General features: G+C 54.0%; 1 protein-coding gene across 2 annotated transcripts; it reads left to right on the top strand.

Annotated features, from left to right (window-relative positions):
• The first annotated feature begins 1,405 nt into the window (after positions 1-1,405).
• On the top strand, positions 1,406-20,107 carry BAK1 (BCL2 antagonist/killer 1). 2 transcript variants are annotated; one of them, XM_027445075.3, is made up of 6 exons: positions 1,406-1,571; positions 5,320-5,437; positions 11,881-12,016; positions 12,147-12,290; positions 14,357-14,537; positions 14,715-20,107. In XM_027445075.3, exons 2-6 carry the CDS (start codon positions 5,350-5,352, stop codon positions 14,817-14,819), a joined length of 654 nt encoding a protein of 217 aa, XP_027300876.1. In that variant the 5' UTR covers positions 1,406-1,571; positions 5,320-5,349; the 3' UTR covers positions 14,820-20,107. The 2 variants fall into 2 exon arrangements, with proteins under 2 accessions (XP_027300876.1, XP_005026887.2); XM_005026830.6 differs by lacking the exon at positions 1,406-1,571 and adding an exon at positions 5,217-5,238.
• Positions 20,108-20,946: the final 839 nt, after the last annotated feature.

The raw sequence follows: 20,946 nt of genomic DNA, 5'->3' as shown, positions 1-20,946 counted from the left end.
ACAAATGAGGGACGGCAAATCTGAAACGGTGGTGAACTGAGGAACAACCCAGGTTGAGGCAGTGTTGCAGTGAGACAAGTGCAGGGTCCACCTGTACAGGATTCATCCCCTGCAGTGCCTGGTGTATAGGCTGAAACTAGGCACAGACAATGCCAGCTGTGCACAAGAAAAGCCATCACAGGACGAAGGTTGATGGTGAGGCCTCGAGACCCCCAGGTCCGGGTGTTTCTCTGGGAGGATGGCAGACCCCTGCCTGCCAGGCTGATGGGGACAGGCCCCGTTAGCTGCTGCCTCACCTTCCTCTGCTCCATGGTTATGGTCTTATACCCCAAAAAGCCATTTCTGAGCAGGCACAGCTCTCCTGGCCCTTGGTCCCCTAGGTCACCACAGGCATTCATCGCTTCCCCCAGCTCTTCGCTGGTGCCCAGGGGGTGAGGGCAGCTCTGGAGCCAGGGCTGTGCCCCCTGCATCTGGGGGCTGCTTCCCCAGTGAAGCTCAAGCAGGGATTCATCAAATCCTTTCATTCTGCTCCCCTGGGCAAAGAACATCCCACAGGGCACAAGCAGTGCTCCTACCATGGGGCAGACAAGTAATTGGATAATTAGCAATCAGGCATTCAAACTGGCCCCAAACCCCTGCTTATCTGGCAGCTCACAGCCCCAGCAGTGAAGCCCTTGGCAGCCTCCTGGGGGAAGGGAAGAAGCTGGGGCAGCTTTGGGGCCGAGACAAATAGCCACCCCCTGCAGAGCTATCTTGCTCTCTAGGGTGAATATCGCCCTTTCCTCCAGCTGCCCTGTGTTTGTTTGTTGGTTTTTTTTTTTTGTTTTTTTTTTTTGTTTTTTTTTTTTTCTGATCTCAGTGGATTTCAGTTTTCCCAGGTGCGAGGCACCTCCACCACCACTGACCCTTTTGGCCTGGTGGTCCAAAAAAGAAGCTTCTTCCTGGAAACCTGAAATGGCCTGAGGGCTTTAAGGCAGCTCCTGCTCCTACCTGCCAGGAGAACCCAACAGAGAGCGAGCCAGCAGCCTTCCCAAAAGCCAAAAATAAAACACACTGGAGACCACAGGGGATGCAGACACCCAGGGAATCACAGCAAACGGTGCCGAGGTGCATCGCACCGCCCCTGCACCGCTGGGCTCAGCACCCAGAGAACCTCCCCGGGTATCCCGCAGCCGGGGGGTGCCCCCAGCCGGGGGGGTTCCCCCAAATTTCCCCAGACCCCCTAGGAGCATCCCCTGGGTGCACGGCGCTGCTCCCAGCGCTGCCGCAGCCCCTTTCCCACGCTCCGGCCGGGGAGGGCGCCTCTAGAGGGAGCTGAGCTGAGCCCTGCCCGGCTCCGCTTCTGCATCTATGGTCTGGGGTTGGGTTTCTAATTTTTTTTTTTTTTTTCGGTCTCTCTTCTTCTTTTCCCTCCTCCTCCCCGGCCCTGCTCGCTTCCTTCCCCCGCGCCGCGCCGCTGCGCTCCGGGGAGGAGGCAGGAAGGGAGCGGCGGGGATGGGGCAGCTCCCCGGAGGGATGCGTTAGGGCTCCCCGGGACCCCCCCCGGCCCCCCTGGACCCCGCCGGGAGCCGGTGAGTAGCGGGGACCCCCCCAGCCTCCGCCTGGATGCTCCTTCCAACTCCCCCCCCTCCCCCCCTGGGCCGGGGCTGCTGAGCGCTGCCGGGGGTTGAGGGGGGTTGAAATGCACCGGGGGGACCCTAGGGAGGTGGGAGGGGGTTGGGAGGGGGGGGGGGACAGAGCCCCAGGGCCTCATCCTGCACTTTTCTGGTGCGGGAGATTTGAACTACACAGCGGAATGCAGCGGGCAGTGGTCTCCGGGTCAGGGCTGAAAGGTCTCGCTCCGTGCCGAGTGTTGCCCCAAAGAGCAAACATTGCCTCTTTTGGCGATGTTTGCTCCATTTTTTTTTTGCGCTTTTCCCCCTCCTCTCTCTTTTTTTTTTTTCTTTTTTTTTTTTTCTCCTCCCCTGTTTCTTCACTCGTGAGGCCACAGCAGTGACAGCCCTCCCGGCACCCCCATGCTGAGCCTAGGGTGCTGGGAGGCGTGGGGCAGAGGGGTTTTTCAGGGCCATCGATGACAAGAGCCGTGCCATGCCAGGCTGGGGACCGTGGTGACATCAGGCCAGCTCCATTCCAAGCCGTGACCTCAGCCCCGGGCATCACACGTGTGGCCCCATGGGCTCAGCTGCATGGTTTCCTGCTCAGCACCACCAGGACACGGGGGGGTGGCTGCAAGGTCCCCATCCCCAACAGCTGCTGCTGTGAGGCTCAAGGGCTGGGTGGGCACAGGAAAGCACAAAACTGGGCGAACTTCCCCCATTTGCTCTCTCCGGGGGGGGAGGGGGCCCTGCACTGAACGAGCAGGGGTTGGGGTCCTCTGGTCCTGCTGCCGCTTGCTTTTTGGTGGGGTCGCTGCATGGGCTGGGGGCCAGGCATGTGAAATGCTTCTCCCAGGGGACACTCCATGCATTTCCTGGAACGAGATTTTCATAATGTGTCGGGAGGCTGGGGCTGCTCCCCCCCTGTTCCTGCGGGTCCCCTGCCCTCCTGCACCCCACAAATCGGCCTCCCTTGCTGGGCTGGCCCCAGCATTTCCCTGCTGCCCGGGCACTGTCCTTTGGTAGAAAAGCTGGGAGAAGTTGAGCGATGGGCACGTCCTGGGGGTGCTCAGGAAGCGTGCCAGAGACCTTAGAGCAGAGTGAGGGAGGGCGAACCCAGGAACAGTTGAGGCAAAGGTCTTTTTACGAGGAAAGCCTGCAGGAAGGCCGATCCTTTGGCACGTGCTCATTAATAAAGATAAGGCTCCTGTGCCATGTCAGAGGTGTTGCTAAATCCACAGCTCAGGTGCTATCTGCTCCTTTTAACCCTTTGTGGCCTCCTACAAGAGCAAAAAGTCAGGGTGGAGGTGAATTGTCCCCTGGTTAAACACCGCTCCTAGTGCCCTGCAGCCTCCCCGTGCCTTTTCCTGAGCCCTGTGTCCCAAGCCCTGGAGGACCTTCATTTTCTGCTGCCTTGGGCTGTCTTTAAGCATCTGGGTGTCGTAATCCTCCTTCACACCCTCCCTGCTCTCTCCTGGCACAGCATTCTCATAACCAAAGGGAATGGGGCAAACCAAAGGGCAACAACCAGGAAGCAGGAGGAACGAGGGCTCTGGGTACCGGAGGGGCTGGGCTGAGGCACTGGCCCCAGCAGAGGCGGGCAGCCAGCTAGCTCAGAAATTCATTTAGTTTGCAGGAGTGGGACTTTTGGGTCCCATCTGGCAGTGGGTTGTAGCCCCTCGGCACACGCAGGGGACAGGGATGTGGCCACTGGTCCCAGATGTGCGCAGGAGGGCTGCGGTACCCCGCAGTGTGAGAGAAGAAAGCGCTGCAAGAAACTATATTAAGAGGGAAACTGAAAATGAAAGTTCCTCTATGGCCCCAGTCGCAGCTTGCAACACTCACTTCCAAAGGCTTTGGCAGACAACAAGTGCGGAGCAACACATGAGTCAGCTGCGGCACAGGCTCCGGAGTTGGGTGTTCCCCCAGACATCCTTCAGATGGAGCAGTCGGAGCCACATCAGAAATTCATGGTTCTTGGTGGCTGAGGTTTGGGCAGAGGCCACGTGAATACGGCCGGCTGCATCAACAGCCCGTGCTGTAAAAGCTCCAGAGGCGATTAAACTCCGGCTGGGCGCATCCACGACCAGCACTGTGCTCAGCGCAGCCTTGGGCTGCAGAACTGCGAGGCACGGAAGAAATTCCTCCTGCTTTGGTTACTCACACACGGACAGAGAACTGCTCCCAGTCTGCTCTTGCTTCCCTTTGAAGCCTTCATATGGGAGGTGGGCTGCGACTTCAGCCTCACTGAGCGTGCGTTGGCTGCTCCAGGCGCTCGCTGAGCTGCCCGCGCCGTGTCCGTCCCTCCTCTGCTCCAAAGCCTGGCCTCCCTGCTGCCCCCGGCCTCCACCTCTGGTCCTCAGCATGTTTTCTGCTTTTCCTTGGATGGCGATGTACGAGGTCGGGGAGGAAAAGGGAAATCCTGTCCTCGGATGCGTGTAGGAAAAAACAGCACCTCCATCTGTGTGTCACCAGGGCTCAGAGTCCCTGGCTGCAGATATGCAAATACGTGAGGGCTTTCGAAGCCAGGCTGATAAACTTTGCATTTCCAGCCCCTCATCCCACCCTGGCTGGATACCTCACTTCACGATCTGTTTTATGATCTCTGTTTTTCTCTTCTGAATAATCAATGTGAGGCTGTAAGCTTGGCCCAGGTGTTGCACTTCTAAGCTTGACGTAGGTGGTTATTTATCTGCAACCAGCACATTTTTTTTCATTATTTATTTTTGGCCAGAATATGATTTAAACTTTTGTGTGTCAGTGTGTCCTCACAAATTTAAAGCTGGTGCAAATCAGAAAAACCCACCAGCACAGCCCTATTAGAAGGCCTGGCTTGGGAACATGTACCGGCATGCTGAACAAAAGGCAAGCCGCCGCCGTGATCTAACCCCGACCTGAGCAGGCGGCCTCACTTCCTTCTCTGCACAAACCAGAGGTGATGTCAGTGTGATGAGCAGGGGGTAAAAGCAGCTGCTGAGAAATTTGCAGAGCCCTAAAGACAGGTATGGTTTTAGGTTGCCTCTGAAGCTCGGGAGCAGCTGGAGATGGACACTTGGTTTAATTTTCTTATTCAGAGAGGAGCTGGGAAGACATGAGGAATGGGAAGTTAGGGAATCTGGGTATAGGAAAAGAGAGACTGGCAGAAATTGTGGAAAACGAGCCAGAGGTGCTTGCAGAGGGGAATTGGCATTGTTGCTGGGGCTGTGGTCACAACTTGGTTTGCTCTTGAGCAGTCATGGCCATGGCTCAGGCTTGCTGCAGTGGGAATGCAGTGGCTCAGCACCCGGCAGCCCTGCAGCCCTTGGTGCTGGGGTTTTGCTTTTCTTCCCAGTGTGAAGCTGCTGCAGGTGATGCCGTTGTTTGGGCTGGAGAAGCACTTTCTGGGTCATGGGACAGCCAGTAGGTTTCCAGCAAGGGTGGGGAAGCGGGGTAGGGCACTGGGTGACTTTCCCATTGTCGCATATTACTGTCTGCAAACATCATGATGGAAAGAGAGGAGAAATCTAGCCAAAGGACTCGGTGTGACCGTGAGGGAGCAAGTGCAGGGAAGGGAGGAGCCAGGCTGCTCGTGGAGATAAAAGCAAGCCGTGCTTCTCTGAGCCCTTGACTCAGCCAAAGGGGCTCCGTGATGCTGACCTGAGAGGTGTGGGAAGGAGCAAGAGGTCTCCAGTGTGACTGCTGATGGGCCATACCCTGGCTCACGTCCTGTCTGTCCCCTCTCCAGGTAAAGCTGATCCTCCCCAGCATCTCTGCGATGGCCTCAGGGAACGACGGAGACCCACCGAGGGCCCACGGACGCCGGGGCAGCAATGGGCGCAGACTGTCACAAGAGCTCAATTCAGGTAAAAAGGGGGGTGTGCTATTCGGGGCTGGGGCAGGAAGCATATTCATTCAGCTGTGGTTTTCTAGTTTGTTTGCTTGTTTTTTTTTCCTGCTGTGTTTCTTTGAAAAGATGGTTTTTCACTCTTCCAAGGGCTTTGCAGGGCTGGGATAAGAAGTCAGCTCCGTCCATCTATGCAGAACTGAACTCCTGAGTTCACACACTCGGAGCTTTTGGGAGATGCTTGGTATTGGGCTAGCACAGTGGGCAGCAAGGGGGCTTGCAAAGCATGCAGCAAACAGCGTGCAGGGAGCTGCTGAGAGCTGGGGTCTGCTGCCAGCTGGGTGCAGGCATGGAGGTTTGGGCGTGGGGTGAATTGCCCCAGCTGGCTGCTCAATGTGCCACAGGTGCTGGGTGTCATTTACTTTCCCTTCCGCCAACACAAGCGAGCGAAAGGTACTTGAGGTTTAAAGCAGGCAGGAGAACGTGCTGTGCTGAGCGGTTTCAGTGGTGCAGCATCGGCTGCCGGACCAAGTCGGGTCCCTGCTGTGTCAGGGCGGTGACAACAAGTTTGGGGTTAGGAAGGGCAAGAAGCGGTGCCTCCCATTCCCCATGCATCCTGAGCCCAGCAGAAGGTGTGATTGCATTGCCTGCTGATGGGTGAAACTGGGAACTGGACCGAAAGGAAGCTGGGAAAAGCCTCGGCTCCCGTTTTGTCCCCAGCTGATAAAATACCGCTGCACAGTGAGGTGTTCAACGCAGGTGGCTTCTTAACCTGTTTTGCAGGTGGACTTGTAAATAAGGCTGAGTCACTGCTGCTCTGTCAATACTGGAGATTAGAAGTTATAGCTAACTGTTTATGTATCCGAGTCCAGATCCAGCTCAGAGCTGGTTTATGGGCCTGGTTATGTTGTTTGTATTCTGGTACAGGCCAGGCTCTTCTCCATCTCGGAGTACCATTTGTTCTGGATCCTGCTTGAACACATTAGAGGAGGGAAAAAAAAAAAACAAAAAAAAAAAAAAACACAACTGTCCTTCCCTTACCAAAGTCTACAAGGCATAAAAATAAATAAATTAGAGCAGTTGTTTACGTATGCTGATTTCCTGTTGAGGCCTATGAGATGCTGATGTGAAAACCTGCGAGAGGATTGGGCCCTGAACTCTAACCACACAGTTTTACAGTCACACTTCCTGTACATTTGCAAACACTTACTGGCAATACTGGCACCCATCTGTTTCCCAAAAATCGGGGGTCCACCTGGAATTCGGAGGATCCCTCTGTACCTCTTCGGGAGAAGCCACATGGACTCAGGTGGCAGCAAAAATGTGCAGCTTCCAACAACGCGTGCTATGGGACTACTGGGTGGAAGAAAGCTTTTGTCACCAGGTATTAAGCCTGGTTTTCATTTAGGGCTTGCTTGCCTTGTTTATTTGTCTTTGGATGCATAGGGAGCAAAGGGATTTCTCTGCTGGTCAAGGATTTGAGCGTTGTCCTGATCCCTTGTTCTACCAGGCCTTGCTTAGGGTAGGGACCAGATGCTGGTGTTTCTGCGAGGCTGGGTTGCAACCCACGCTTCTCGTATTTTTAGGGTTTTGTAGATGAAGGCAGGAGCCTTGTGGCAGTGTGTGATGAAGAGGAGGAACAATGTAATTCATGAACAGTCACGCAAAGGGGAGCAAACATTGCAGGAGGGCTGGGAGGCCCAGCACCAACAGTACTAAGCTGAGCTCAGGAAGTGGAGTTCCTAATTCAGAGAACGAACTCGTTAACCTTGCCCTACTTCATTTCCCATCTGTAAAATGGGGCTGGTGGCACTTCCCTGTTCAGACATGTTGCCAGGGTGTGCGCACAGCTCTGGGAATGGTTGGGATAACTACACTAAGGCTCAGGTCAGGGGGACATCCCATGCCGGGGGACATCCCATGGACATGGCTGTCCTCACACCTGCACGTAGTTGTGCAAAATGCAGCTTACCGCCCCTACAGTGAAGAAGGACAAGTGCAAATACTATCTGTGCAGTCACACTTAGCTCCTGTATGGGCCACATCAGCTGGAATCCCAAAGCGCTTTGCTGAGAAAGGTGTAGGTGCTATATCTGCTTCTGCTGCTAGGGAAGTGGACAGAGATTTGGAACAAGGCTCTGTGAGGATGTCTGCTGTGTCAGGGTTGTGCCTGGAAAACCCAGCCATCTGACTCAGAGTTTGCAGTGCTAAACTGGCAACTGCTCTCTTACTCTGATTACCCGGGCTTTCTCATTTGTTTGTGTGCTTAATACTCACATAACAAACTCGGAGAGGTGTACGGCTTGGTCCCTAGTTGTTTATCTTAGCCGTGGACTTGACATCGCATGCGAAAGAAATGATGAATTGATAAATAGTTGCTCGGAGAGGTTAGTCATGAGGACAGGAGGATGTGAGTAGCTCCATGTCTTCATCTCCAAGACCACCTGCAAAATGAGTAGAAAAAAAAGTGACCTGTTTAAGCCCAGGCTCTCATAGTTTCTGTAGAGCAACTGAAATTTTTTGAACCTTCTTTTCTTTGCTCTGGTGCCCCTGCAGGTCCCATCTCCAGCACAAACAGACATTGAGTATTGGATTTCCCTGTTGAACTGCATCTCCCTTCAATATGAGATTTCCATTTAAAAAAAAAAAAGTCATCCTTCTTATGGCTACACAAGGGAATAGCCCTGCTCTGGAAGTGCCTTATGGCTCCTTTATTCCTGCCTGAAAAGGATGTTCCAAAAAATCACTTCTAAAAACATTGTTGGGCCAGAGCTGATGCCCACCCATCTCAGGCATCCCACCAAGCACGGGGCCCTGCCTCCGTTTGCAGTCCCAGAGATCAGCAAATATGGGGCAGGTCTCAGCTTGGGCAGCAAAGTACCCGAGCAAGACCATGCAGTGGCCCCCAGCCCCTGCTGGGGTGGCACCCCCTGAATTAAAGCAGGTTCCTTGACTCCAGTCCAGGATCTGGACCAGAAAATCTCCCTAATCAATAGAGAAATTTCAATCCTAAAACCAATGGCGTTTGCCCAGTAGGTCTGTGTGGTGGCTGTTTGAGGATCTCGCTCCTCTTTTGGGTGGGAAGATATTTTCTGTAAAGAACAGAGCAAGGGGAGTTGCTTTGTACTGAGCAGATGACTCTGGGGAAGGCAGTTTTTCATTCACCTGTCTGGAAGCTCTGATCTCGAGCGATGCAGGGTTATGCCAGCACGATGCATTTTTAAGCTGATCAGCCTTTGATCCTAGATGGCATTGCTGATGACAGGGGTAGGTTACACAAGGTGCTGCCTGGCCTGGTGGAAGCTGGCTTAATTCCTTTAATGCAGATGCTGTTTGTCCCACACCTGAATTGCAACTGCAACCCCTCAAAGCAAAAACCTCCAGGGACTGTTCTTGGTCCCTTGAGCTGTCTTCTCCCTTGGGATCCAGCCGATGTTTCCCAGTTGGATATCAGTCTCTGTGCGGACAGCTACTGTGGTTATTGCCCATCTCCTGAGCTCAAAAGGGACGCTGCCAGGTTGCATCTGTCACTATTGGAGCCTGTAGCGGGGCTGTTAAGTTGTAATGACATCTGAGGGGTGATTTTTTTGAGGCTGATAATTTTTACCAGCTGCACCCTGGGAGAGAGGAACAGTGAGAAAGAAAGCAGAATCCAGGCGAGGGGCTGCTCTTGGAGCAGGTCTGGCCTGGGTGCTGGGGACCGAGCGTGATGGGGTCACCACTTGGCAAAAGGGAAGCGGAGCAGAGTCCTCCCCTGCAGCACGGGGTCTGCCTGATGCCGAGCCCCCTGGTACTGCCCCAGGAGCCCAGAGATGCAGGAGGAGCTCCAGCCTGCTCTGCACTGCTGGTCCTGAGCATCCACGTGGCAAGTCCCGAGCCAGAGCCTCGTTCTTCCAGTGGGGGACACCCAGAGGTGGTCCCAGTAGGTGCTGCAGGTCAGCATATGGGAGAAAAAGGGGCACATCCTCCTGTCCTCATGTTACTAAAAGTAGTGCCTGGGATAGTTAAAAGCAGGGATTTTTGGGTACGCTTATTTCCTCTTTTGTTCTTGCAGTTTGTTTACTCTGCCTCTCACTGAAACTGTGACTCAGTCAGTTTCGTTTTCTGCTTACTGCTCCGTGCTTGGCTCCTAGTAAGGTTGGATTTGTTTACCGCCAAATAAACCTGCTCCCGCAAAACAAAAAACAGTCCCCTGAAAACACAGCCAGCGGGGCTTGTCACTTCCCTTCCCCTTTATTTACACAGCCCAAACACCCTGTAACCCAAGTCTCCGCCCAACAGGTCCTCTGCTGTCCCTGCACCACCCTACCCAGGGCTGGGTCCATCTCCCAGGGGCTGCGCAGGGGCCATGGAGATGTCACCATCCCGTAGCATCGCTGTGTTGGGAATGCAAGTGGCCAGAAAACCATGCACACAGGCTGGTGGGTGGATGTGCCGGGATGCTGGGGCCGGGTTTTGGCTGGGTTTGCTGCAACGAGCTGCCCCGCTTGCTGGTGCAGGTTTGCCTGATGGTTGTGTGCTCCCAATGCACCTTGAAAACCATCACCTAAAGCCGCAGGTCTGTGGGGTCCTGCTGTCCTGCTGCTGCTTTAACTGGGCGCAGTGCTTTGCACCTCGTTTAATGTCTGTGAATCTGTGGTGTGCACATGGTATTTCTGTCCCTTACATTTTGTGGATGTGCTCGTGGTATTTCAGTCCCCTATAGGTTTTACAGATGTGCCATGCTATTTTGGTCCCCTACAGATTTTGTGGATGTGCCCGTGGTATTTCTGTCCCGTACATATTTTGTGACTTAGAAAAGAAATTGGGAAGAAGTGCATTAACTGGACTTCAGAGCTGGTTCCCCCAAATCCTGGGCTGCTAAACTAGTGCTGTAAGCCTGAGTGTTCCTCCAGCCAGAATACATTCCCCGGGGTAGCTGAAACCAAGCTCTAATCAGAGACACCCTGTGACAGACCAGGTACTTTCCCCAGGAGCTATGCAGTGCGTGAGATAAGGTATCGGTCACCATGGTACCTTTGGACTGGGACGCCTACTGGGGGCTCCCTGCTCCAGGTCCCAGCTGCAACAAGACCCTTTCCCATCCCCGACCAGCACAGGGTGCACAGAAGAGGTGCTGCCCTCTTCTCGAAGGATCTGTCCCCATGCCCCACGTGCAGTTCTTGAGCCCGAGCAGCATCCAGATGGCGCAGGTTTGCCGCTGCTACTTGCTCCTGACTCATTTCCTGCCTGAGCTCGGTTTTCGCGCGCACTGTCAGAGCCGGTGACGTGACTGCCTGGGTGCCTGCCCCCGCTGAACCCCAAATAGCTGGCGTGCCAAACCCTGCTTGTTTACGAGAGCAAGGGAAGGAAGCTGCGGCACCCAAACCCAGCACAAGCACCAGCTCACAGCCCAGAACCTCTCCGTGCCCAGGGCTCGTTGCCTCCACATGGGTTCATTAACAAAGCGCAGGGCCTGGGGGTCCGCACACGGCTGTGTTCAGACCCCTCGCTGGGCTGTTTGTCTGCTTGTCAGTGCAAGATAAGGAGCCACCTTTTTGGTGTATGGTTTCTGAGTTATTTGAAAAACTCATCTTTCTGTTCCTGCCGGCAGCCCATGCACAAGGCACAAACCCTCCCCTGGCCTCGTCGCTGATGGGTGTAGGTGAGACTGGCAGTGAGTGATTGAATCAGCCAAATTATTATCAGTTATTCCAAAATGACCAGTTTAACCTTTGGTCACTGTGTCATTGCTGATGCCACGCAAGGGCACGATCATGGGTGGCATTTAAATAGAAACAACCCTGCGTTGTTTGCTGAGAGAGGCTTTTCTGCACTGATTGAGCTTTGCCTCTTGGGGTCTGGGTCCAGGATTCCTGAATTTATCTCTGCTGAGCAGTTCCCTTACAGAGAGGTGCTGCCACGTGGGGAGAGCTTGAATGTCAGCAATGTGTGCGGCGATAGTCCTGTGTCTGGACAAAAAAAAGGATCCAAATGTGGTCCGTGCCCCTCCAAGATTCAAGTCTGGCATCGAAATGAGCTTTCTGAGAACTGATCCATGTTGGATTGCTTTTGCGTTACTTTCTGCTGTTCACTTATAGCTGTGAACCCCAACCCTGCAACTGCAAGGGAAGAGGCAAACTTGGCTGCGTTTGTCACGTTCTGGGGATTCCTGAAATGCTGTGCAGACCCCTGGCAGAGGGCTTGGCTGGCTGCTGAGAGCAGCGACCGCCCGAAATGTGAGCACCATTTGGGTGTTCATCCAAGGGAGAGGGGCTGGGGATGAGACGCAGGGCCACAGGGTGAGGGGAAGGATGCAGACTGCGATGGGAGGGCACCGCCAAGGATGCACGTGGAGAAAGAAGATGTTTGAGCAGGCCAGCACAAATTCAGGCTGGAAACGAAGGTGTGATCCCTTTCCAACTTGGGGAAAGCGAGCAGGTGAGCTGCCCCCTTGACTTTTCTTCCCCTTGTCTCTCTCAGAAGACCAGGTGGCTCAGGAAACCGAGGAGGTGTTTCGGAGCTATGCCTTCTACCGCTACCAACAGGAGAGAGAAGAGAGCGGGGAAGAAGTGCCCTTGGACCCGGAGATTGCGGAGATCCAGCAAGACCTGGGCAGGTAAAACTCAGGCACCAAGTGCACACACATCCCTCTACCCTGCCCCAGGCCAGGCTCCGTTATAGACCTGCTTCTGGTCTTACTGGGAAGCCTGGCCTGTCTGTTGTAATGCCATTTTTCCCCTGGGCAGTACCGGGAGCCTGGTGGGGAGGCGCCTGGCCATCATCGGCGATGACATTAACAAGCGGTACGACGCTGAGTTTCGCTACATGCTGAAATCCTTGCAGCTCACCAAGGAGAATGCCTACGATTACTTCATCAAGATTGCCTCCAGGTAAGGTGCCAGCGCCCTTGGTGCAGGCAGGAAACCTTCTCCTGGAGGAGGGCAGGGATGGAAAGGTCCCGCTGGGTGCAGTGCAGCCCATTGAGACCTTGTCCCCCAGCCCAGAGCAGCCACCCCTGCTGCAGTACACAGACTCTGTTGGTTCAAACTCCATCCACATCCCTGCCTTGAGCTTTGTCCAAGCTCACCATGAAGGTTCCTGCGTTTTCTGCCTCTGCTCTTGCTCCTGCTGGCACAGTCTTCACACATTATCCCCTCGGCCATGCAGCGGTGGTCCTTGTTCAAGCTGTCTGGGGGCAGAAAGTCTGGGGAAAGTGGCTGGGAAGTGGGGCCAAGCAAACGTCCCAGCTCCCATCCAGGTGTACAACCAACCCCAGACCAAGGCATAGCTGCTGCTGGTCCCAGCACTGCCTGGCTGGCGGCTGGAAGTCCTGGAGGGCCAAGCTTTTGAAGGACACAAAGAAAACACAGCCCTGGGGAAGGGCAGGCGCTTGCTGCCCATGGTGGTGTCCGGCTGGAGCAGGATGGGGCTGGCTCCAGATGTTGGGATGCCCCAAAAGCCTGCAGTTGTCTGGTGCAGGCAACGCGTGCCCAGCTTTCCCACTTCAAGCACAGCAACGGGATGAGGACTGAGATGCAAACACCTGGATAACTTTTTGCCCTGAATGCACCAGATGCAGACTCATGTCTGTGTCCTGAGGCACCTTACTCTGCAGCATTACGCCGGCTCCACCGAGGTGGCTGCGGATGCTCCAACTGTGCCTTGAGGGGCTCAGTCCTCACCCCTCTCCCTGCATTTTGTCCATAGGAAAACCAAGACCCCGTGCACATTTAAGGGTTTGCCCAGGGTCCTGCAGAAGACCCCTGGCAGGGCTTTTCTGGGTTCTGGCCCCGGGCTCTGGCAGCTCCTGCGGTGCAGACCCGTCCCCGCGCACCCTCTGCTCGGTGTGTGTTGTCTAACTGCCTCTCTTCTGTCCTCTTCCTGCTCCCCTCTCCTTGGGAAGCCAAGCTGCGCTGTTTTCACCGCTTTGCCACCCTGAGGCGGTTAACGCACCGCAAACAGGTAAATTAACCTCTGTCCCTCTCTCTGTGCTACCTGTGTCCTCGTGGTTCCTTCCCTCGCCCTCCTAGACCGGCTCTGCAGAGAGGAGAGCTCCCTTCAGCTGTGCAGGGACAGCTGGGGCAGCACCAGGTTAAAACGCAGCACTTACTTTTCTTTTTCCCCTTCTTATTTTTTTTTTATTTATTTTTGATTTTATTTTTCTTTTCTTGTTTTCCAGCAAGGTAAGCAAGTAGGAAAAAAAAACATCTAAGTAAATCAGTGCCAAACCTGCACATGGCAGATTTGTGCCCACAGCAGCTGAAACTGGGATCAGGAACACTAGGACACAACTTAGATGTATTTTGGAGCCCCACAGCCCTTGGGAGCATCAGCTGAAGGCGAGGTCAGCTGTAGGTCTGGGAGGGGTGTGTGCAGGAAAAGGGAAAATCCTGTTCCTTCTGCCTGGGATGCTGTGGTGTACTTGGGCTGCTGTTCCTGCTCCCAGCTGCATGTGCAGCAGCTTCGGAGTTTGCTGCAGCCTACAGCCAACTTAAAGTGGCACCTGCTCCAGCTTGCTGGGGTTAACCCCCTGGCTTGTGAAAACCCACGTAGCTCAGGAGCTTCTTCACAGGAGCCAGCATGCCCCTGTATTTGGGTGCAGACCTGAGGGAACGATGGAATGGGCAGGAGGGTGACAGGACAGCCACAGCCATCCCAAGGTGGAATCAGTTCAGATATTCAGAGCCTGTAGCTGTGTGTGCAGGGTTTGGAAGCTTCCTTTTTTTCCTACAACATCCCCAATCCACCTGGCTGGGGTGTCTGTGTCAGTGTCTGTGGCCGAGGCTGTGGTTGCTCTGCTCTGACAGCACATCAGGTTATTGGTGGCCACGTGTTGCTTGGCCACAAAATTACGGCTTTGCCCAGGTGGCAGGGATGCGCCTCAAGGACTAGGGAGGCGAGCCAGCCTCAGCAGTTTTTGGGGGCAATTTAACCAAACCTATCGGCTTCGTTTCAGCCTGTTTGAAAGCGGCATTAACTGGGGCCGGGTGATCGCGCTGCTGGGCTTCGGCTACTGCATGGCCATCCACGTCTACCAGCACGGCATAACAGGCTTCCTCCGCCGCATCGCCCGCTACGTGACGGAGTTCATGCTGCGCAACCGCATCGCCCAGTGGATCGCCCAGCAGGGAGGATGGGTGAGCCAGGGGGGTCACGGCTTGTGCCCTGGGGGACCTGTGGGGCAATGGGAGGCTGATGGGCTCCGAGGTGCAGCTGAGGTTGGTGGGGCCGGCAGCGTGGGCAGAGCAGGAGGCCGGCCCAGGCAGGGTGCAGGCAGGTCTAACGCCCCCTGATAACTCTCTGTTTCCCGTCAGGTGGCTGCACTCGATCTGGACAATGTTTACATGAAGTACATGCTGGCGGTGGTGGCCCTGGTGATGGTGGGGCATTTAGTGGTACGACGCTTCTTCAGGCCCTGACCGACGTGGGGGCAGAGACTGGGGGGTCCAGCCAAGCTCTCTCTCAAACCTCTGTCCTGCATTGACGTCTCCCAGGAGAGGGGGGCGATTTGAGGAACTTCTGGGGGAGAGAGAGCGCAGCTTGGACCTGTGACCCTCCTGCTGCAAGATGCAGGGTCTCTGCCACCTGCAGCGATGCCACCAGGAGCTACAGAGAGAGGCAGTGGGGGGGGGAAGGTTTGACTTTGTTGGCTGTTTTAAGCCTCACTGTGCTGAGGACAGAGCATCACCGTGACCCCAGTAGCCCGCAACAGGGAGGCAGGAAAACAGGCTCCTCTGGAGGAACAAAAGCATTGTTGCGATCATGCGGGCGCGGGCGTATCTGTGCATGTGTCTTATGTCTCTTCCACTCTGTGCTGTTCCTAAGACACTCCATGGGGTAGGCACAGAGCTCCCCCATTGCTGCTGGCTCTAGCCCAGATTTGCATTCAAAGAGGGATTCCAGCCTTGGTTGCTCCGAGCATTGGTTATAAGTCCCTGGAGGGGTGAGCCAGCGTTAGAAAGACATGTGGTGCTTGCTTTCACCTTCCCCATGCTCCTAAGCCCAAATACTTGAGCTTTCCCTTTCCTTTTAGCAAGCAACCCCTTCCCATTTTTAAAGGAACATGGTGACAGGAGCACAACCTATTATCTGACAATCGATGGCAGCAGCCAGCAGTGCTGGCACAGGCAGACTTCCCCTGCCCCAGCCCAGAGCCCAAACCTGCAGCATCCCATGGCCGATGCTGGTCTCAGGGCCGCAGTCATGCCTTGCTGCCCTGCACCCCAGCCATTGCAGGAGTTCAGAGGCTGCATGCCAGCAGGCCTTGGGAAGCAGCAGGTTTCCAAACACTAAAAAGCTGTGGGGTGGTGACTCGGGGGTGTGCAGGCAGCCTGCCCTCCCTCCAGTCTGCTGGCTGCTTCCATCCAGCACACTGCACGCTGGCACGTGAGCAGCCCCAGTACAACCAGTTGGTTCCCTTGCTCTCACTGGGAGGCACTGGTTGCATCTCACCCCTGCACAGGCTGTTTGTTATGTCCTCTTTGAGCTAGGGCTGCCACGTTGGGGCTATGGGGACAGCAGGGTACAGCACGCTGCCCTGGTAACCCATGGCTTTTTCAGCAAAGGATTTGACCTTGTTCTTGACTAATGCTTGAACATGAGTTTTGGGGGAGGCAAGGACCCAAGCAGGTGCTGCTCAATCTCCAATCTTTCTGACTTTTGCAAAATAGGGAGAGCATCCCAGTGCAGATTGCATGGTTTAGTTCCATCTGTTCTTTTTACTCCAGGTGACTATAAGGCTTGAAACTGTGACTGGCCCTGTCTGAGCCATTCCAGCATCACTGAGCTCCTAGAGCAGCTCAGCCAGCTGGGGGAGGGAGCCAGGAGGACCTCGGAGGTAGGAAATGAGCCACGGACCCGTGCCTGAGCTCCTCTCCTGTCACAGAGGGACCCCGGGGCTGGAGCAGCACCACAGGCATAAGCAGCCTGAGCCCTCTACCCACTGGGGCTGCCCCATAATGGCGGGACCTTGCCTGGCTTTGCTACAGCAAAATGGGCTGGGGGACCACAACTGCCCTTGCTCTGGCTCATCCCCATGGCAGGGGGGTCACTGTGGCAGGGCTCACCCAGCTCACCCACAGCCCTGCCTAGGGTCACTGGGGTGGGCAAACTGGGGGCAGAGGGAGCAGCCCTTTTGCCCCACTGTACCAAAGGTGTTCCTGGCAGACACCTGGCTGTCGTGTTTTTAAAACCTTCCTCTATCACCTCACCGTGTCATTACTTCCTACCTTTGTCTTCAGGTAGATTTTTTCCTCAATGTCTCTCCCTTGGGACTTTGTGTCCTGTCAAAGTACAGACAGAGGACACCTGGCAGCCTTCCTCCTTGCAGCTTAGCGCAGGACCAGCCATAATTTTGTATCACTTATGTCCCTCAAGTTCCTTTTCTTTTTTTAACGAAAGAATAGCAAACTTTTTGGCCTCTTTCCATATCAGTCTTTCTGTGCCCATCACTTTCTGCAGTATCCCAATCCCTGGTGGAGTGTCCTGGACTGTATTCCCTAAAAAGGCATTAAAATATTTACTATAATATTCTTCTGCTATATATCTGTTTGGGTTGCTTTCTTTGTAATACGTATGTGCTGAGCAGCACAAGCCTGCAGTGGTTTGTCTGTGCCCAGGTTTTGCAGCTATGCTCATGCTCTGTGAGCAGCTTGACCTCCCTGTAGTTTATCTGTCCCCTTGCAAGTGCACTTCTTTGCATTTATCCACACACAGCTTCATTTACCATCCTGCCACCTGTTCAATTGTCTTGAGCAGATCTTGAGATTTCCTGACTCTTCTCTGGCACGAACCACTCTGAACAACCTAGTGTTATCATCTGCAGTTTCCTCTCCCCCCAGCTTACCTTCTTTTTCTGGGTGAAAACACCACCAGATGGAGCTTTTTTGCCACAGCGAAAATGAACTGATAATTGTTATTTTCCTTTTCTCTTAATCAGTCACGTTATTGACCTGCCACGGTCCTGTAGTTGTCTGATTTGGTTATGTCTCCAGCAGGACTTTTTCCAGAGGGCCTTGGAAAGAAAACAGTACATCAACTTTTATTCACTACTTTACTGACACACTCCAAGAACTCTAACAGATTGGAGTACTTCTGCTAGTACAGAAAGTCATGCTGCTTGTAATTTATTCTCATATTCCAGAGAAGGGGTTTCACCCTGCAAACCACATTCAGACGTAAGGCCATTTAAATAAAGGCAATTTTTCAGCTTTATGGTAGATGATCAATCCTTAGTAAAGTCTGTGATACCAGGACTGAGAAGGGAACTTCTGACGTAGGTGCTGTACAAAGGGAAGTTTCCGTTTTAGCTATTTCCTCAGGGGATTTGCAGGGAGGATTGCCTCAGGGTATCAGCACGTCGTCTCACTCTGCTCTCACCTCTCCCAGCTTTCCTGGCACCATGGCTGAGCAGACAGGCTCAAAGTGGGAACGTGAATGGGTGGCTGCTCTGTAGTACTGCGTCCCGTCACTGGATGGCCACAGCACTGCAGCCACAGCCACCTGGGTGCTGAACTCCCACGGGGGGGAAAATCCTACTTCCAGGCCCCCTCTTTGGCCAGGTGACGGGTGGTTTGTGCCCCCAGAGCTGTGCCGCACACCAGGCCCTGGCACACAGCAAGGGCAGACATGGCTGGGCCGGGGCCTGACCGCTGCTGGGAGCAGGATGGGCTGGGGCTGCTGGACCCAAGGCAGAATAAGGTGAGAAGGCTTTGTCCTCCCCAGCAGATGCTCTTTGCAGGGCCGGTGGGCCCTCTGAAGAGCTGCAGCAGGAATCTACCTCAAAGCCCCACAAGGCGGAGTTCAGGGAAGGGCCTGGCTGAGGCACCGCAGGGCACCTGGGCTACGTGCAGGCAGCTTTAGCTCAGGCTGGAAGTGTCAGGAGCCCTTTTTTACCAAAATGTGCATCCCTACTACAGAAGTAAGAGCTCTAAGGAAGAAAAAAAAAATAATAATAAAAAAAAAGAAATCTCAGAATAACCCCAAATGTTCCCTGAAAGGTTGAATCAATCAGTTCCTTCTGGAAGGATAAAGACCTGATCAATATTTTTAAGCAGTGTAAGCTGTGTTTAAACAGCAACCTGATACCCTGTATGAAAAGAAGCCCACGTAATGCACTGGTTGGCAGGCTCTCCCTGTTGTCACCTTCCTAGCCACTATGGTGCTATTGGGGCGTGGCTGCCCCCAAAGCTTTGGTTTCTTCCCCAGTGAGCAAGAGAAGCAGGGAGAGGAAACCCTCAGCTGGAAAAGAAAAGCAGGAGAGCAGAAGGCTCAGCTCTGGTTGCTCACAAGGAGGGGATTGTTCACTGGCTCGAACGGGTGAGAAGGAAAGTTTCAGCCCCTGTCAAAGACAACTGAATCGCTGCAGGGTTTGGTGGTGACATAGCAGCTGGAGCAGATGTGGCATTTGTCTAGCAGTGACCCAAGCCAGGGCTGTATTTCGGGAAGGTCTGGCTCTCTGTGATACCTGTACCGGCTAGCACCTGCGCCTGCCTGACTCTATACCGGGTAGGGAAAGGAACTGAAGGCTCCTGCTGCTTCCCTTCTCCACCCAGCCCTGTTACATGGGATGGTTTCAGCATCGTGGTGCCCGGTGAAGGCTTAGGTGCACCCTAGAAGCAGCAACGAGGGTTGCAGGCAGTGGTTCCAGCCCCCAGGGCTGGAGGTGTTGGAAACGGGTGCGAGCCAGGGCTGCCGATCAAGGTCAAGGCCACGTGCTCCATGATGCTGTTCCCAGTCCCTCTCTGCTGGGTCCCTGCGCATGAAGGATTTCAGAGAGGAAATTGGGGCTTTTCTGGTGGGTATTTCTTTTGTGCCAGAGGCAGCCCAGAGGCGGTGCTAAGTGACACAGAGTTGCCCAGACAGAAAATTCTTCCTTCAATTTGAAGTGTGTGTTTGTGAGTGGGCAGGGAGATTTAATTCGTATTGGTAATAATGGGTCTGTAAAAAGGGTGTGAGAAGCTGGAGGAAGAGCATCTCATTTAATGAGTTTAGTCTGAGGGCATGGTGTATTCCCCCTCCACCCCAGCTCTTTTCTCCTGAATGGAGGAAGCTGCCTGAGCTATCAGCTTGCTTGTCAGCACATCCCCTCACTTGTGGCTGTTCCTCATGCTGTGAGCCAACAGCCCAAACCCTCCCTGCCAAACGCAGGGAACAGCAGGGTTCAGGCTCCGAGGACCGCTGCCCCAGAGAGACCAGTGTCTTTGCGATCAGGACTGGTGGCAGCTTTCTGTGAAGCTCTGTGTGATAGGTTTATGCATATACTTGAAGCCACGCTGTCTCTATTCACTCTTCCTCACCTTTCTGGCAGCAGCATAGCGCACAATGCTCCACACAGCTCCCTCCCCAGCTCCTTTCTGTACCCCTCCAGGAAGCCCTGCTCAGGAAGAAGACGGGGTACATGATGGAGCAGAAAAGCATTCCTTGCACTGACTCTGGAGGGGTGGGAAGGGGCTGGTGAACACCTTTTCTTTCCAGTGGGAGGAGGAGGAGGAGAGGGAGGAGGCAGGCCACAGGTTGTGCCAGGGGCAGGCAGAAGGAGCTGCCTGCAGACCAGACCAGCTTTAAAGGACAGACAAAGGGGCTGTGTGGAACATGGTGGCTTGCTTTTACCACAAATTTCTTCTGCATTTCTTTCACAAATATTCTGTTTTAAAGTGATGTAATATATATATATATATATTTGAAAATAAAAAAAAAGGTACATGCAGCGCTTTCCAGATGTGTTGATTTTTTTTTTTCCTGGAAGATGTACTCCTTTCATTGTGCATTTTAGGTTCCTTTGCAAAAATTTGCAAGAGCTATTCAGTCACAGGCTCAGTTTCACCATTAGTTTAGGGAGATCAGGCCTTCTTGTATGTTTTCTAGCATAAAGAGCTAGGTGGGGAGAGGAATGTGCTTCTGAACCTCACTTTGCCGTCCAAGACAGTGCCATCAGAGCAGGTGCTGCAGGGATGAAGGAGACAGCAGCAGTAATCGTCTGTCTGATCAGCCCCTTGGCCTGCCCAGAAGTTAAGGATCTTATCTCTGATGTGTCCACACCTCAAGAAGCAATAAGGATAGGAAATTGCAAGAGAAAAATCCATTACAGAGGCGTACAGCAGGGTTCTCGGCTGCTGTAAAACACTCTGGGAAGTGAAAGGAAACTGATGTTCTTATCAGAAGTGTCCAACACCGCTGAGACTGGGAGGTGCTACCACCTTCACAGAGCAGTCACAGCGCTAAGCACACAGCAGAAGCTGGCACAAAGATGCCCCAAGGAAACTGGGGCATGAGCACTCCTGCAACAGCCACCATCCTGGGCAGCCCTTCCCAAACCCCAGCCCAGATCCCCAGGCTCTGCCACATTCACCCGCTCTCTTTCCACACCCCAAGGCAGCACACAGGCTCATACTCAGCTGTCCTCAATCATTCTCTTCCCTACGTTGCTCCCTGAGATGGATCTTGCTAGCTTACCCACTTCCCACACCTCCCTGGGCCAGCCTGGATGCCAGCTTCCTGCAGTTGTCCTTACTGGTACTGGGGGGCAATACCTCCATGGGGTAAAAG

This window comes from Anas platyrhynchos, chromosome 27 (genome assembly GCF_047663525.1).
Source record: "Anas platyrhynchos isolate ZD024472 breed Pekin duck chromosome 27, IASCAAS_PekinDuck_T2T, whole genome shotgun sequence".
Classification (NCBI taxonomy): domain Eukaryota; kingdom Metazoa; phylum Chordata; class Aves; order Anseriformes; family Anatidae; genus Anas; species Anas platyrhynchos.
Note: the sequence above shows the minus strand (reverse complement) of the source record. Positions and strands in the feature narration are given on the sequence as shown.

What these genes read in the sequence shown, in the direction of transcription:
- BAK1 (XM_027445075.3), top strand. Translation starts at nt 5,350, where the DNA reads ATGGCCTCAGGGAACGACGGAGACCCACCGAGGGCCCACGGACGCCGG. An exon ending in GTCACAAGAGCTCAATTCAG is followed by an intron (nt 5,438 to 11,880) that starts GTAAAAAGGGGG and finishes TGTCTCTCTCAG; the next exon opens with AAGACCAGGTGGCTCAGGAA. An exon ending in TCGCCCAGCAGGGAGGATGG is followed by an intron (nt 14,538 to 14,714) that starts GTGAGCCAGGGG and finishes GTTTCCCGTCAG; the next exon opens with GTGGCTGCACTCGATCTGGA.